Raw genomic sequence first — 15,454 nt, 5'->3', positions numbered from 1 at the left:
TGCAAACTTGGCTCTTTTAAGACTTGTGGACTTCAACTCCCAGAGTTCCTCAGCCAGCAAAGCCCCTACACCCCCTACACCAGGGGGTGTAGCTGAGGAACTCTGGGATTTGAAGTCCACAAGTCTTAATTAAAAAGAGCCAAATTTGCAGACCCCTGTCCTACACCACTTCTGACAGATGGCAGTCCAGTCTCTTCTTGAAAGCTTTCAGTGATGAAGGTCCCACAATGTAATAAAACCCCTCAAAACTTTGGGAGCTAAGCAGCGTAGTCGTTTCTCGCTCTTCCCTCCCCCCCCCCCGTGCCGCTCACCTCAAAGAAAGCGAAACCAGCCCGCTCCTTCCCTGTTGCCAGGACCACCCGGTGAGGACTTCGCTTTTTTCTGAAATTGAACGTAGCCGTCTCCTCGGCTTCCGTCGTTATGGCACTCCGCTTCCGCCGGCTGTGCGGAAGTGACGTGTCCGAGGGAAAAAAGGCAAAACGGCTCCGGCCCGGCTGCAGAGGCACCGGTGCAGCTCTTCTCCCCCAACCCGAGGATGGTGTCGCCGCCGCCGCCGCCACCTCCCGGCCTCCTCCTCCCGCCCCCTCCTGTCCCCCCCTCGCCCGCCGGCCCCTCCGGCGCGTCCCCTCGCGGATCCACGGGGCTCTTCCGCGTGCCCGCGCTCTGCCTGGCATGGTACGCGCTGAGCGCCGGCGGGAATGTGGTGAACAAGGTGCTCCTGGGCGACTTCCCGCGGCCCGTCACCGTCTCCCTCTGCCACGTACTAGGCCTGGTGGCGCTCCTGCCCCCCTTGTTGCGGGCCTGGCGCGTGCCCGCCGCCAGCCCTGCCCAGCTGCCCCCTCGCGCGTACCCGCGCCTCATCCTCCCGCTGGCTTTTGGCAAGTACTTGGCCTCCGTCTCGGCCCACGTCTCCCTTTGGCGAGTCCCGGTTTCCTACGCTCACACCGGTATGATGGGGCGCGCGGGGGGAGGGAGGGAGGGAAGCTCTGGTCCATGTGCAGAGTGCTTTCAGGTTTAAAAGTGCAAGGAGGCGAGGGGAGATGCCCTTCACTTGTTTCCGTTTTTGTAGATGGGAGGAGGGATCGTGAAACATCGCCTGAGGATAAGCTTGCAGTGGAAACAACCTGTGGTGGTTGTTTTTTTTGGTGGGCCTGAGGTTGAGTAATTGAGAAAGAAGGAAGCACTTCTTCCAACTGTCCTTTATTTCTCAGATGTTACTGTCTTGCACATTGGTAGACCTAAGATAGCGTACCTAGTAGTAGCATTTCTTCCTATTTTCTCCCCAGGAATAAAATGTGTGAGGTATGTTGAGCCTAGAGAATGACGGGGCCCAAAGTCACCAGTAAGGTTCTACCTACGGCTAAGGGTGGACTAGATGGAAGCTGGGTGTCTTTGGTCCCACTCCACACCCTATGACTGCTAATCACAAAGTGTAGCAGGGCATTGTGCTGTCTCCTGTTATCCCCACAACTGCCTTGTGAGGTAAGGTGTGTTAAGGGGAAGTGATTGGCCCAATATTGCCCAGTGAATATTTGTGACTAAGGATGAGTTGGAATCTTGGTTACAGGTAGTCCTCGACTTATGATTCACAATTAAGCCCGAAATTTTCTTCTTGTTAAGCGAATGTTGCCCCATTTTACAACCTTTCTTGCCACAGTTGTTAAGTGAATCACTACAGTTGTTAAATTAGTAACATGATTGTTAAGTTTAGGTGAATCTTTAGGGGAAGTTTTAAGTGACCCTAGCTTCCCTATTGACTTTGCTTGACAGAAGGTCGCAAAAAACTTAAAACGGTACACTGCAACCATTATAAATATGAACCAGTTGCAAGCGTATGAATTTTGACCGCATGACCATGGGGATGCTGCAATCATCGCAGGTGTGAAAAATGGTCATTAGTCACTTTTTTCAGCACCATTGTAATATCGAAAGGTCATTAAACAAACTGTTGTAAGTCAAGGACTCTTCGTAGTTCAATGCTAAAATACTTTGGTTCACAAGTTGATTTGCAAAGAGCTAGGAGGAGGGCTTTCTCTGTATGAAGGTATCAGTTTTCATTAGATTACCAGGCTGTCTCCATTTATGTGTAGAATGTTGGCAGAACTTCAAGATAATGTTCTTATTTATATTGAGGAAGAAAAAGCATGCCTAGAGGGTATGTTAATTTTTTTTTTAAAGTTTTTACTGCCAATAATCTGGTTCAACCAGAATGCCTGATAGTTCTTAAGAGGGAAGCAAAGGCAGGGAAAACTGAAGGTTGTGCTGTCTGAAAATGAAATCCAGTGAACCATATTCATTTGAAGATATTCTGTCAGTATAAATAACGTGGGAGGAGGAATGACGGGTATAATTCATTCTTCCTCATGCATTTTGTGCAGTATCACATTCTTCTGCAGGGGGCTACAGGAGAAGCTGAGGGGATAAAAAGTTTTGTTTCTCAAATAAATTTATTTCACTGATAAAGGATTCTGCCCCCAAAAACCTTAAGACGTATTTAAGTAATCTCCGAAATCCCATGCAGCCTTGATTTCTCCATTTAACTTTAATTCCTTGCAGAATTATTGTGAAGGTAAAATAAAATATGTTTCAATATTTATTTATTTATTTATTTTATTTGCATTTATATCCCGCCCTTCTCCAAGACTCAGGGCGGCTTACACTATGTCAGGCAATAGTCTTCATCCATTTTGTATACTATATACAAAGTCAACTTATTGCCCCCCAACAACCTGGGTCCTCATTTTACCTACCTTATAAAGGATGGAAGGCTGAGTCAACCTTGGGCCTGGTGGGACTAGAACCTGCAATATTGCAAGCAGTTGCTGTTAATAACAGGCTGCATTAGCCTGTTGAGCCACCAGAGGCCCCAATACAGGTAGTCTTTGACTTATGACCACAATTGAGCCCAAAATTTGTGGCCAAATGAGATAGTTGTTAAGTGAGTTTGGCCCCCATTTTACAAACTCTCTTGCCACAGTTGCTAAGTGAATCACTTCAGCAGCAGTTAAATTAGTAACACAGTTGTTAAGTGAATCTGGCTTTCCCATTGACTTTGCTTGTCAGAAAGTCGCAAAAAGGTGGACCACCTGACCCCGGTACACTGTAGCTGTCATAAATATGAGCCAGTTGCCAAGTATATGAATTTCGATCATGCGACCCTGAAGATGCTGTAACAGTCATGTGAACAATAGTCATATGTCACTTTTTTAGTGCTGTTGTAACTAAAAATGGTCACTAAACAAACTGCTGTAAGTCCAGGACTACCTGTATTTCACACTGTAAGTTTCTTGTAGCTGTTGTTTAATTCTAGTTTATTTGCATATTAAAAATTGTGTTCAGGCAAAGTTTTTGTATCTTATTTTTAGAAAAGCAGCCCTTGTTTTTTCAAAATGGCACGAAGCATAGTTAGCATGTAGTTTAGTTGTAAAGCAGGAAATAGTATAGGAAAAAGTGTCGGGTAGTCTAGGAGTGTCCCAGTATCACTATGGAAACTTTTGCATACATGAATGATGGTTGAACAATTATTCTGCATTACATTGTGTTGAGCAATATCTGCATGCAATATATCTGTTTCTAAGACTAAGTAGCTTTTATTTCACAGGCCTTGTTGCTGGCCTCCATTCCCACTTTAATTCTGTGCCCTTCCTCCTCTTTCCAGTTAAAGCAACAATGCCTATTTGGGTTGTTCTCCTGTCAAGAATCATCATGAAGGAAAAGCAGACAACCAAGGTAAGAGAAATAAAGGGTAGTCAGAGAGGTGAAGTATTTGATGCTTCTCTGCAGTTGTTCCATTGAAATGTTTATCTGGAAAAAGAAAACATTTGGAAAGTGAGTTTTGTGAGGCTTGCATAAACTTTCTGCACCACCTGAACTTGGGAAACTGCTGCTGTCCCATATAAATAAACTGCTCAGAATTGCCGTGAAGTGAGATGGGCAGCAAACACATTTAATAAATAAATAAATAGAGGTGTTTTTCTTTTCTTTTCTTCTGTCAGGTATATTTATCCCTCATCCCTATTATTGGTGGAGTCCTGCTGGCTACAATTACAGAACTCTCATTTGATACTTGGGGGCTTATCAGTGCCCTGGCTGCCACTCTCTGCTTCTCACTTCAGAATATTTTCTCTAAGAAGGTACCCTGTGGTTGTTTTAATGTATATTTTTGCACTTGGATACACATTTGCAAATATACTTGATATTTCTGCACTAATGATTATACTGTCGGTCTTTGTAACAAACATGCGATATACTCACATTTCAGATTCTCATATTCTCTAATGCTGTCTAATGGTGTAGAAACTCAATAATATATTTTTTTGGTACACAAAGTCTAAGCTGCAATTGTTAACCAATTTATAGATGGAAAACTGAAATGGAGAGTAGGGGAGGGTTTCTTTAAGTCAGCTGGTAGTTTATGTTCATAACATGCTAAATCCAGGTTTACAATCCACAATATTATGTTCTAATAACATGCCTTAACACAATGGCCTTATTCACACAGCATTGTAAGAAAAATGGTTGAGTTCTCACAGCACATTGAACCTTAAATGTCCAGATCTCTTTTCATCTAAACTAACATATAGCACACACTAAGTAAGTTGGACTGTATGTTAGTTTATATGATGAATTTTCAAGCTTCAGGCTTTTAAGTGACTTAAAAGTTAGCAATTAAATATATAAGAAGATTTTCTTGAATAACTTAAAGAGGTTGGTTTGGGGGCTTTTTAAGACAGTCAGGCAGACACAGTCACCCTATTAGTTTGTAGTTAGATGCTAGTATTGTCTAGATTTTTCAAATTTTATTGTTTGGTTTAGTCGAGATTTTTCAACTTGGTGCCTCTGACTCAAAATAAGATTTCATTTATGCAGAATATAAAAAACAGTTGGAAGGTGTCTTCTAGTCCAATATCCTGCTCAAGCAGGAGGCCCTATTCCACTCCAGAAAAATGGCTGTTCAATTTCCAAAAACCTCCAGTACTGGAGTACTCGCAACTTCTGGAGGCAAGCCATTCCACTTGTTAATTGCTCTCGTCAGAAAATTTCTCCTTAGTTTTAGGCTGTATCTTTCCTTGATAAGTTTGCTTCCATTACTTCTTGTCTGTCTGCGGGTATTTTGGAGATAGGTTGACCTCCTCTCCTATTGCAACCTCTCAAATATTGGAAAACTGCTATCATGTCATCCCTTGTCCTTCTCCTCATTAGACTAGACATCCCAGTTCCCACAACCGTTCATCATATGCTTTAGCCGTCAGTTCCCTTGTCATTTTTGTTGCTCTTCTCGGCACTCTTTCTACAGTTTCAACGTTGCCCAACAGCTATGAAGGCTGGGAATTATGAAAGCTGAGATGCAAATTATCTGTAGGTCATCAAATTAGAAAAAATGGCTTAATCACTGCCCATTGTATTCAGTTGCACACAGGTAAAGGAATTGTTTGAGATACAGCAATTACACTTCAGTTTACAGGAAGAAAAACAACTAAAAGAAATGATCCTTGAAGGAGGAGCTGTTTCTGAATTCTTCGTTCTTACAGGTTTTAAGAGATTCACGAATACACCATCTCCGTCTGTTGAATATCCTTGGGTGCCATGCTGTGTTTTTCATGATCCCAACATGGGTGCTGGTTGATCTATCTTCATTCCTGGTAGAAAATGACTTGGTAAGTGTTAACTAAATCTGTAGAAAAAGGCCTTGGCTTGAAGTATGCCCCGGGAGTGAGTTGGAGTCAGGAGGCTCCCATTGCTCTTTTGGTGGTATTTCTATCATGTTTCCCATTGCAGCCCTCCCATATTTTTGTCTTAGCTGTTTAGAAGTGGTATTGAACCCAGGTTTTGATCATCATGAAGGACTTTGAGCAAACTGGCAGTAAAACCACGGGAGCTCCAAAACTGAACTGAATGATGGGTTGACGGAATTCTTGAAATTTGTAGACATTTTTTGAGCACGTGTTCTTCAGTAGAGTTTGTGGTCTTCTGGTAGGCAAGAAGAAGGGTACTTAGATGGAAGAGCTCAGCCAGTGGTGGAAAATGAATAGTGTATAGATGGAAAGGTTCAGGATAAGATGTTTGCTTTTATCTAAATAATTTTTTTCATTGATTGAAATGTATACATGTGTTTTCCTTATTTGGTATGTTGTTAATGTAAAAATAAACAGTGAAACCTGCAATAAAAAGTAAGCCACTGCTGGGAGAAAGAGAGTAGGAAAATGCAATCCTATTGATGCTCCTATAGCCTCCTTTTAATGCTATTGGTCATGCCAACCTGCTGGAACTATTGAAAAAGCTGGAATTTAGAGGCACTGTTTTCAGTAAATCTGCTCTTTCCCTTCAAGGCAGTACCAGGTAGTGTAATGAGAGACCGTTGCTCAACCCCTGGGATTGTCCTGCAGATCATGGAAAGTTTAATCAAATTTAATATTTGTATGAGGCTGCTAGGTTTGGAGCTGGTCACCGTCGGTATACTGATGATACTCAGCTATACTTCTCCTTTCCTGCGAGCTCAGGGTTGGATGTCTCGAGAGCTTCTGCAAGTCTCCTGGCTGTATAAAGGACTGAATGTGGGAGAACAAGGTGAAGCTGAAACCAGACGAGATGGAGTTGTTGCTGATCCAGGGACTGAACTTCAAGATTCAGGAGATAAGGCTGTGCTGGATGGGATTGTACTCTCCCTGAAGGTGCAGGTTCACAGGCCGGGGGTCCTTCCTGGATCTGGCATGGACAGCCACATCACATCAGTGGCAATAGGGCCTTTTATTAGCTTATTTGAAAAAACAAATTGGGCTTCTTTCTGAAGATGGAAACCTGGTATTGGTGATCCAGATCCTGGTAACCTCAAAGGTTATTGCCGTGTATGTATTGAAGGGAAGCCCTTGGACAGTATGGAAATTGGAACTGCTCAAAATGTGGCTACAAAGGTGTTGCCGTATCATCACTGGGCTGAAACAATTGCACTGCTTCCCAATAGCTCTCTAAACCAGTTATAAGCCCTCGGTGTGTTATAGCTTTTGATTGACTATGTGCCATCAAGTCATGATTGTTTTCAACTTCTTGTTGTTTACTCTTAGTGGATGCAAAAATAGGTTTTCTTCATGATGATCAGCTTAGGTAATTAATTATGCACTTTTGCAGATCCTGCCAAAGGCATAGATAGTATAACACATAATCTTGCCTTTCTTATGGCAGGATGCAGAATAATTGTTACTGGAGTTGAGGGAAGTGCCTTTATTATTGTACTTTATGAGTGAGCTCAAAATGTATTTTTTGCTCATGCCTTTTGAGTTTTCACTTTTTATGGTGAAACAGGCTAGCCAATCTCAAGTGGTTTGTTGAAATTGAGGGACTGTTGAACTCTTTGAGGGAAGCAAGATCTAAATCTTATTAAGTAATTCCTTACCAAAATTATATTAAATTAAACTTGTTACTAAGTTCTACTGTTTTTTAGCAGATAGGTGCCCACTAAGATAATTGCTGTTAAATTATAGTGTAGTCACCTAGGATAGTGACAACTAACCTTTTTGACACCGTGCCGAAACTGGAGCATGCGCACGTGTGCATGCGCGCCAGAATGCTGGAACCTGGAAGACAGCAGCTGGGTGGTGTGCATGGGCACAGTGACCAGCTGCTCTTCTTAGTTACGTCACATGCAGGACAGCTGGTCCAGTGCGCATGCGCACTGGCCAGCTGCTCTTTCCAAGTTCCGGCACGCGCATGCACACTGGACAGCTGCTCTCTTCCAGGTTCCGGCATGCGCATGAATGCTGGACACCGCTCTCTTCCAGGTTCCAGCACGCACATGCACACCGGACAGCTGCTGGTCAGTGTATATGCGCACACTGGAACCCAGAAGAGAGCAGCTGGCCAGCACACGCGTACGATGGAACCCAGAAGAGCGGCTGGTGACAGCGAGCGTGCCCACATAGAGGTGCATGCCACCTCTGGCACGCGTGCCATGGGTTCGCCATCACGGATCTAGGAAGTAGGTGGCCATAAGTAAAAAAACTGTACCTAGCATAGCTAGTAAGAATTTTTGACTATTGTACCCGAATAGTGCCATGTTGCCCATTCCAGTTTATAAATAATTGCAAAATCTTGATAACTTTTTCATCCTTTAAAATACTTTAGAGTCTATCCATTTCTTTGCACTTAGAATCTCAGCTACATCTGGTAAATTATTCACAGTATGCTAACAGGTTAAGTAATTCTAAAAGAACTAGTTCTTCAATAATAAAATATATCTTTTTTTCAACTTTTTTTGAAAGCTGGGCGGCCTTATTTCTCTGATATTAGCAATAGCACTTAGACTTATAGACAGCTTCACAGGGCTTTACAGCCCTCTCTAAGCAGTTTACAGAGTCAGCCTCTTGCCCCCAACAATTTGGGTCTTCATTTTACCCACCTCAGAAGGATGGAAGGCTAAGTCAGCCTTGAGCCTGGTGGGATTCGATCTGCAAAACTGCTGGCAGCTGGTGATCAGCAGAAGTAGCCTGCAGTACTGCACTCTAACTACTTGCGCCACCGCAGCTCTTACATGTTTTAGTAATAGCAGTCCTTGATTAAAGAACCAGTGTGTTGTAGCTGTTTCTGTTCCTTTTAAGTGAGCTGGTTTCTCACAGATTGTTTCTCCCACAGAGTTCAATGGCTCATTGGCCATGGACCATCCTTCTCTTGGCCATCAGTGGTTTCTGCAACTTTGCCCAGAATGTCATTGCCTTCAGCATCCTAAACCTTATCAGCCCTTTGAGTTATTCTGTTGCAAATGCCACAAAAAGGATCACGGTCATTAGTGTCTCCCTGATCATGCTTCGCAACCCTGTCACCTCCACAAATGTTCTGGGCATGATGACTGCTATCCTGGGAGTGTTTTTGTACAACAAGGTATGTAGCCAATGGAAAATCTTCTTTTAACCTCAGGCCAAACAGTGAATGAAAAATGAATGTATTTGAAGCATTCTCTGAGCCCTGGTTGGAACTCAAGCTGGAATTTAACCATAACTGAGGTTTAACTTTTTAAATGATTGGGCTAGTTCGGGATTCATTTTCTGTTTCCTCAAAATGAACAGAATGACTTTTGCTTAACTTTTGAGTTTCATTAATAACTTGAGAAAGGGGTATATTTTTGTCTTTATGGATTCTTATATCCTGATTTCTCAAATCAAATATTATTCTGTGAATGAAGCTCTACTTTAAGTGTTGACTGTATAAAGCTACAGAGCCACAAATGGTCCATGGTTCTCTCTTTTTGTAGCTCCTCAACATACGGAGTCCTTGGTATTCTCTGAATTGGGTTGTTTTCTTGCAGTTTCATTATCAAACCAGTGACATCATCACTGATAACATTTATCTGGTTTGGTAATGAAAGGCCTGCAAGAAAACAACCAAGCTCAGAGAGCACCAGAGACACCACAATTCAGTCTTGCGCTACAAATATTCTCTTCTATCAGTCCTCAACATTGCCAGATTTTAGTGGTGCAAAATCAGCAACATGGTTCTCCACAATTTTGAGATAGAAAACTAAACAATGTATGCCTTAAGCTTTTAGGAAGAAAACAGAAACAAAGTTAATTCTGACAAATATTGTAAAGACAACCCAAAAGTTAGGTTGATTGACAAGCTACAGTATAAATATGCAACAATTCTAAATATCATATTAAAATTACTCAAGACTTAACTATTGCTATAAAAGATGAGTATGATAAAATAATAAAATGAAATAGAGTTTCCCAGTCTTGAGAGCTGAAATGGCCTTTAACAGTCTAGGACAGGGGTCTCCAACCTTGGCAACTTTAAGACTTGTGGACTTCAACTCCCAGAATTGGGAGTTGAAGTCCACAAGTCTTAAAATTGCCAAGGTTGGAGACCCTGGTCTAGGACATCACAGTTCTACCCGCTTACCTGAGGTTGGTAGTTGAACTTAATGCGAAGGAGATGATGTGTTGTTTCAAAATATCACGAAGAAACTTTGACACTTTATAACCCAGATGTGCTTTGAGGGCTTCCTTAGTGGCCGGTAATCTTAGCAGCCCACCACACTAAAACAACTCAGTTAATATAACAAGTTACAGTTCGATACTGACAGAAAAATGCAAAGAACTCTGCTTTCCTCTCAAAAAATGACAACAGAAAAAAAAAACCCACCTCTGTCTGTGAATGTGATATGTCCACACCCACTTTGCTTCACTGATCCCAACCAGCCAGAGTGGAATCAGTCTGGCTCTTACAGGAATATGGACGAACTCAGTTTATGATGTAATAGCGGGGCGGGGCTTCATTTGAGACTCTAGAAGTCACATGAACCGACCAATCAGGCTTGAGTTTACGTCACTTGCCCTGTTATGACTTTCTTATTTGCTCCAAGATTCCAAAGGCAATACTTCCGTGTTGCTCCTCAGACATAGGTCTTTCCTTTTGCCATGATGGAAGCCCACCATAGTGTCTACCACATGGACTCCTTACTCAAATCCTCTGTGTTCTGAGGTGACTTCTTAATCCCAATGGGAGCAGTTAGTGCTTTCTCATTAATAAATGGAAAGAGCAAGTTAACAGTTTCTCGTTTAATATTTCTCAAGATAGTTAATGTATCCCTTGTTTTTAGGCTGTTTGTACTTGATTAGATATTCTGATTTCTGAGGCTGATAGTGTAATTATCTTACAGACCAAATACGATGCAAACCAGGAAGCAAAAAAGCAGCTCCTTCCTATCACGACGGGAGATCTAACAAATCTGGATCGGCGCTGGAGTACCCCGGAAAAGTCTCAGAACGGTCTTGCCTCCTTTGCACATCATGGAGATTTCCAGTATGGTAGCAGCAGGGGCAATGTCCTTGTAGATCACTTCCAGTATTCCCGGCAGAACTATCCAACACTCTATAGCTCCAGTCGCTACGATATTTAGCGAGGGCGTATTCATTGCTAAAACAATGTGAACTCTTCACATGGAGTTTTCCCCTTCCACTCGTGTGACTGTTTAGTCTCAAGGAATAGCCGGGGTCTGTGCATATGTCCCATGGAGGGATAAATGCTATAGAAGAGGGTACTGCATGCCAAGCAATACTTGCTAGTGGAAGAAACCACTGGAGTGGGTTTCATCAGGTAAAATTTGGCCATGCAAAAGCCCCAGTCTGTAGCCTCTGAGCCTCTGATCGCCAGATGCCCCTGAACATGTTGATTGTCCATGGTAGCACAAACGTGGCCAGTTTTTCTTCTTTTCACTCCTGGTTTTAGATCTTTTTCAGTTGCTTTCTGCCTTACTTTGCCATTCGTTTTCAGTTATTTTCAAAACGGAACAAAGACCCTCTTTCTTTTTCTCGGACCCTCTTTTTTGTGGAAAAGAGAAGGTTTGTTGTATTCTATAATGAGGGTAGCTTTGCTGCTCATTTGCTGCCTTCGTTTGCAGCATTACGAGGGGGATTGCCAAAAATGAAGAAGAATGGGGAGCAGTTTCCAGTCTGGTGAAAGAATGAATGAATTTATTCTTAAAAAAAAAATCATGTAATAGCAGGAGTTTGCTGCTAGCACTGTGTAGCAAGTACGGCTCTGAAATCCCTCTCCCGCTCCTGTTTTAATCATGGTCTCAAAGCCTTTTTTGTTTGGGTTTTTTTTTCCCCCTCATACAAAAAGGTGAAGCAAGGAGATCCATATAGCATACCATTTTCTCCTTAGGGCAAAGTTTCTTAATAATATCATGCAGCTTTAGGAATTATTTTCTGAGGGCTCTGCTCTCCTAGTTTACAAGGATCATAAAAAAAAATACCACTATGCGTATTGGTCTATCCTGATGTCAGATTTGGGCATAATTCCTGTACATTGTACTGGATTGTTTATGTTGTCTCTTTGAAATACTCTTCATACTTTCTTTCCTGCTGTGGATGACATTTGCTTTTTGCCTCTTAAGAATTCTTCTCCTGGGTACTGAAACTGGAGCAACTAGCTCTTTCTCCTGCACCATGATTAGCTGAGGTCTTCAGCAGAAGTCTCCGATATGTCCACTATGCTCTTGTGAGTTTGTAATCATGTTTCTGGGTTGCCCAGGAAAGACAAGAGGCCCTTAGCTTATACAAAAAAGCAAATCTTGAGACAGGAGCCAAGTACCTTGGCCTGTTTGTTTTTAAAATTTGACTGGACCCTGCTGATGGTGGGAAGGCAAAATATGCACATCCATTGTAGGGTGTCCATTTGATTTTCTTAAAACTGCTCTCTCCTTGAGCAAAGGGAAACTGAAGACATATGAGTTCTCTAATCTGGGTGTGGAAAAAGAAAATGCAGCTCTGGATGAAAGGAAGCCACCCATGCTGTATGCAATTGGAAAAGAAGGTTTGCATTCTGTAATAAGGCCCCTCATGAAGGCTGCCATATGGGAAGGTTGCAGGTGCTGCTAAGAGGGGAGTTACTTTGGCCTTGATCTGTTCCCAGAGGATTTCAAAAGGTCTAGGATGACTGTGTCAAGAGGAAATCATTTTCCTTCCAAGTTATTTATGCTTCATCTGCCTTCTTTCTAGAGCGGAAAGACAGGAATGTGTCTCTACCAATGTCCCTCTTTTTTCATAATACTAAAGCAATGAAAACAGATGGCAAACAGAATAAACTGGGAAAGCGCTTTTCTCTTTTTAAGATGTGTACTGTAGAAGAATAAAACAACAAGACTTGGACTTAACATGAGCATGCCTGGCCACTAAATGGAAACAAATTGAAAATCATTTCTGTACAGTTTGAGCAGGAAACCCGGGTCAAAAATGGGGGAAGATAGATTTATAAAACAAAAATAGTTAATTCATTTTTGAGAAGGACATAAGGTCCCAAAATTTAAAAGTGGACATTATTCTTACATGTGTGAACTAACGTCCATACTAAAAGTGGGTTTGTCCAAAGAGAGTGAGTCTACTTTGGGGGATTTTTTTATAAATGTTATGTGAAAAGAATATCATAAATAAAGATTTAGGACCAGTAAAGAACAGATTCCTTTGTTGCGATAATTCAGTTGGGAACATAAATCTGCCACCTTCTAGTATCGATTAAACATTCCAGCCTCATTGATGGTGTAACGATGCAAAGCTGATAATAATTTTGATTTTTAAGTGGCTTGTTGAGGCATAGCTGCCTGAATGAACTAGGTATGTCCAGAGTACAATATAAAACAGTAAGAGCCAGTAAGTTATAGCATGTTGTCACATATCTTCCCTTTGTGTCCTTTCACACTGTCAGGTTGACAAGAGATTCATTTTCCTCTTCCTTCTCCCTAGATTCTCTGAAGCAGTGAGAGGTATTGGGAATCTTGTCTTAATAACAGGATGCGGATTGTAATTGGTGTAGTCCAGTAGTGGGTTTCACTTACCTTTGCTACTGGTTTGGAACTGTGAGCGTGCGCTTGCTTCACTCACGTGCAGCGCTTCTGCTCATGCGTAGAACCTTCTACGCATGCACAGAGCATCCGTGATGATGTCTGGGTGGGTGGGCGGAGCCTCCCGATGCCACTACTGGTTCACCTGAACCGAACCAGTAGAAACCCACCACTGGTGTAGCCCTAATGTACTATTTTAGTTTTGAACAGTTGTAGCCCAATTAGAGCCAAGAGAAAGGAGCAGCATGAGGTATGACTTTTCCCTACATGTGATGAGAGCTCATACATTAGATTCTCAAAAAAAAAAAAATGTTCCCAGCGAATTTCACATATATGTGAAATTCAATATTTGGAGTATTATGTTTATTCTGGGCCTGCTTGATACACTAATTTTAGGTGTCCCATCTATTCTCATACTTGTCTTGGGAGGGGGTGATTGGTAGGATAACAGTGCATGTATGTATGTGTGTATGCTCGGGGAAAGGGTGCACGTGCACTTGTATATATGTAATTGGAAATCCTGGTGTGTACTTGGCTTTGAGTGTGTTGTAAAATTTCTGTAATTCCCCCAAAGCAAAACAATCAACTAGAACAAAGAGCTAGCTTGTAAAAGTTGTAAAAAATTGGCTTTTAGATCTAAGATTCAACAAACAACTTATTCTTGTAAATAAGTAAAATTTTGTCTCTCACTAAAAGGGACATTTTTGGTGCTTGGAAAATTCATGCTAAGGACCATTTACATATGTCCTTGCCTTTTTTTTTTAATGTACCTCTGGATAGCCAAATGAAGGTCTTGGATGACGGCTTCTGATACCTGCAGAAGTCAAAATGGACTTGACAAAATTTGTAAATACCAATGGATACTAGACAGTAGCAATGAGCAGGGTATACCAGGTTCAGTCAGTCTAGTGTCTTCTAAATTTGTTAGATGTTACTTCACATAATCCCAGCCAATATGGCCAAATTCCAGTGATAACTAGAAATTACGAGAATTGAAAACAAAGAGATTGGCGAAAGCTATGATACAGAGTTCAAGGATATTTGAATTTAGTAAAGGACAAATTCCATAAAAGTTTTGAAGACTCTTCCTTTTCAGTTATTTTTAGAACCATAATGCAAAGAGTTACTAGGAGCATGAAGTACAACAAAAGAACTAGAGCAGAGTCAAAATATCCTGGGTATGCTCTTTGGTATCTTGCTGGAGTATCTTTTTGATGAAACATTTCCTTTGTATGAACACAAGTGTTAGGTTCAAACTGCATATTAGGCAGCATGGCAAGTTGGTTGCTGTTTTCTGTGTCTTAAAACATTTCTAAGTCTCCCCTGCCATGGGAGGAACCTTTTCAAAAAGTTAAGTCATTTATGAATTGGGGCAGCTTGGGAAAGGGCGCATGGAGCTTCCCCGAGTCGGCTTCCACTTTTGAGTCTGAATAATTTGGAAGTCTGTTCTTTTCAAACTGGCAAGATGGACCTGCCTGTTTCCAAATAAATGTTTAGGTTTGTGTAGTCAGTCACTTGCCTCTCAGAGGGGCGGTCTTGGTGGTTTGTATATGGCATTGACAATGTCTGAAAAAGGAATATTTAATTGAGTTGATAGGTGTGGATGTATATATTATAAATAAATGCAGTCACTCCTGTCCTAAAGTAAGGTGAACTTTTTTCAGGTTTTATTTGTAGTGTACAGGAACCATGATTTTTTTAGTCTGCACATTTAAAAATTGGATAAAACAAAGTGTGTTGTAATTATGCTTTTTAAATTTGAATATGTAAATAAAGCTGAATTCTGCAAAGTTGAAATTTTCTTGATTGGATTTATGTTGAAAGTAACAGCATTTTTTTCCCTAAAGATTATAGGCAACTTCTTTCTCTTTTCTACCAGTACCAAGGCATATGAGCCAGGCAGATTTCTCACCATTAAAAATCCTGAATTGTAATAAGACTTATGGGTCTTCATTCTTTCTGAAGTTCCGATGCCTAGCTTCTTCAGATCATCCTATCATTACAGATTTTAATATATGCCACAAGTTTGTGCATTATTGTGGCCAAACACCCCCCCCCAGATAAATAAACACTTGTTCAGTGTCTAGCTTGCTTTTCTTCAACTTCATAGGGGCTCATATGAAG

General features: G+C 41.5%; 1 protein-coding gene across 1 annotated transcript; it reads left to right on the top strand.

Annotated features, from left to right (window-relative positions):
- Positions 1-466: 466 nt before the first annotated feature.
- On the top strand, positions 467-15,127 carry SLC35E1 (solute carrier family 35 member E1). The gene is made up of 6 exons (XM_058163206.1): positions 467-947; positions 3,659-3,729; positions 3,996-4,133; positions 5,532-5,657; positions 8,626-8,871; positions 10,649-15,127. Exons 1-6 carry the CDS (start codon positions 536-538, stop codon positions 10,886-10,888), a joined length of 1,233 nt encoding a protein of 410 aa, XP_058019189.1. The 5' UTR covers positions 467-535; the 3' UTR covers positions 10,889-15,127.
- Positions 15,128-15,454: the final 327 nt, after the last annotated feature.

Source organism: Ahaetulla prasina, chromosome 1, assembly GCF_028640845.1.
Source record: "Ahaetulla prasina isolate Xishuangbanna chromosome 1, ASM2864084v1, whole genome shotgun sequence".
Lineage (NCBI taxonomy): Eukaryota > Metazoa > Chordata > Lepidosauria > Squamata > Colubridae > Ahaetulla > Ahaetulla prasina.
The sequence above is the reverse complement of the archived record's forward strand: the minus strand, read 5'-3'. Positions and strand labels throughout refer to the sequence as shown.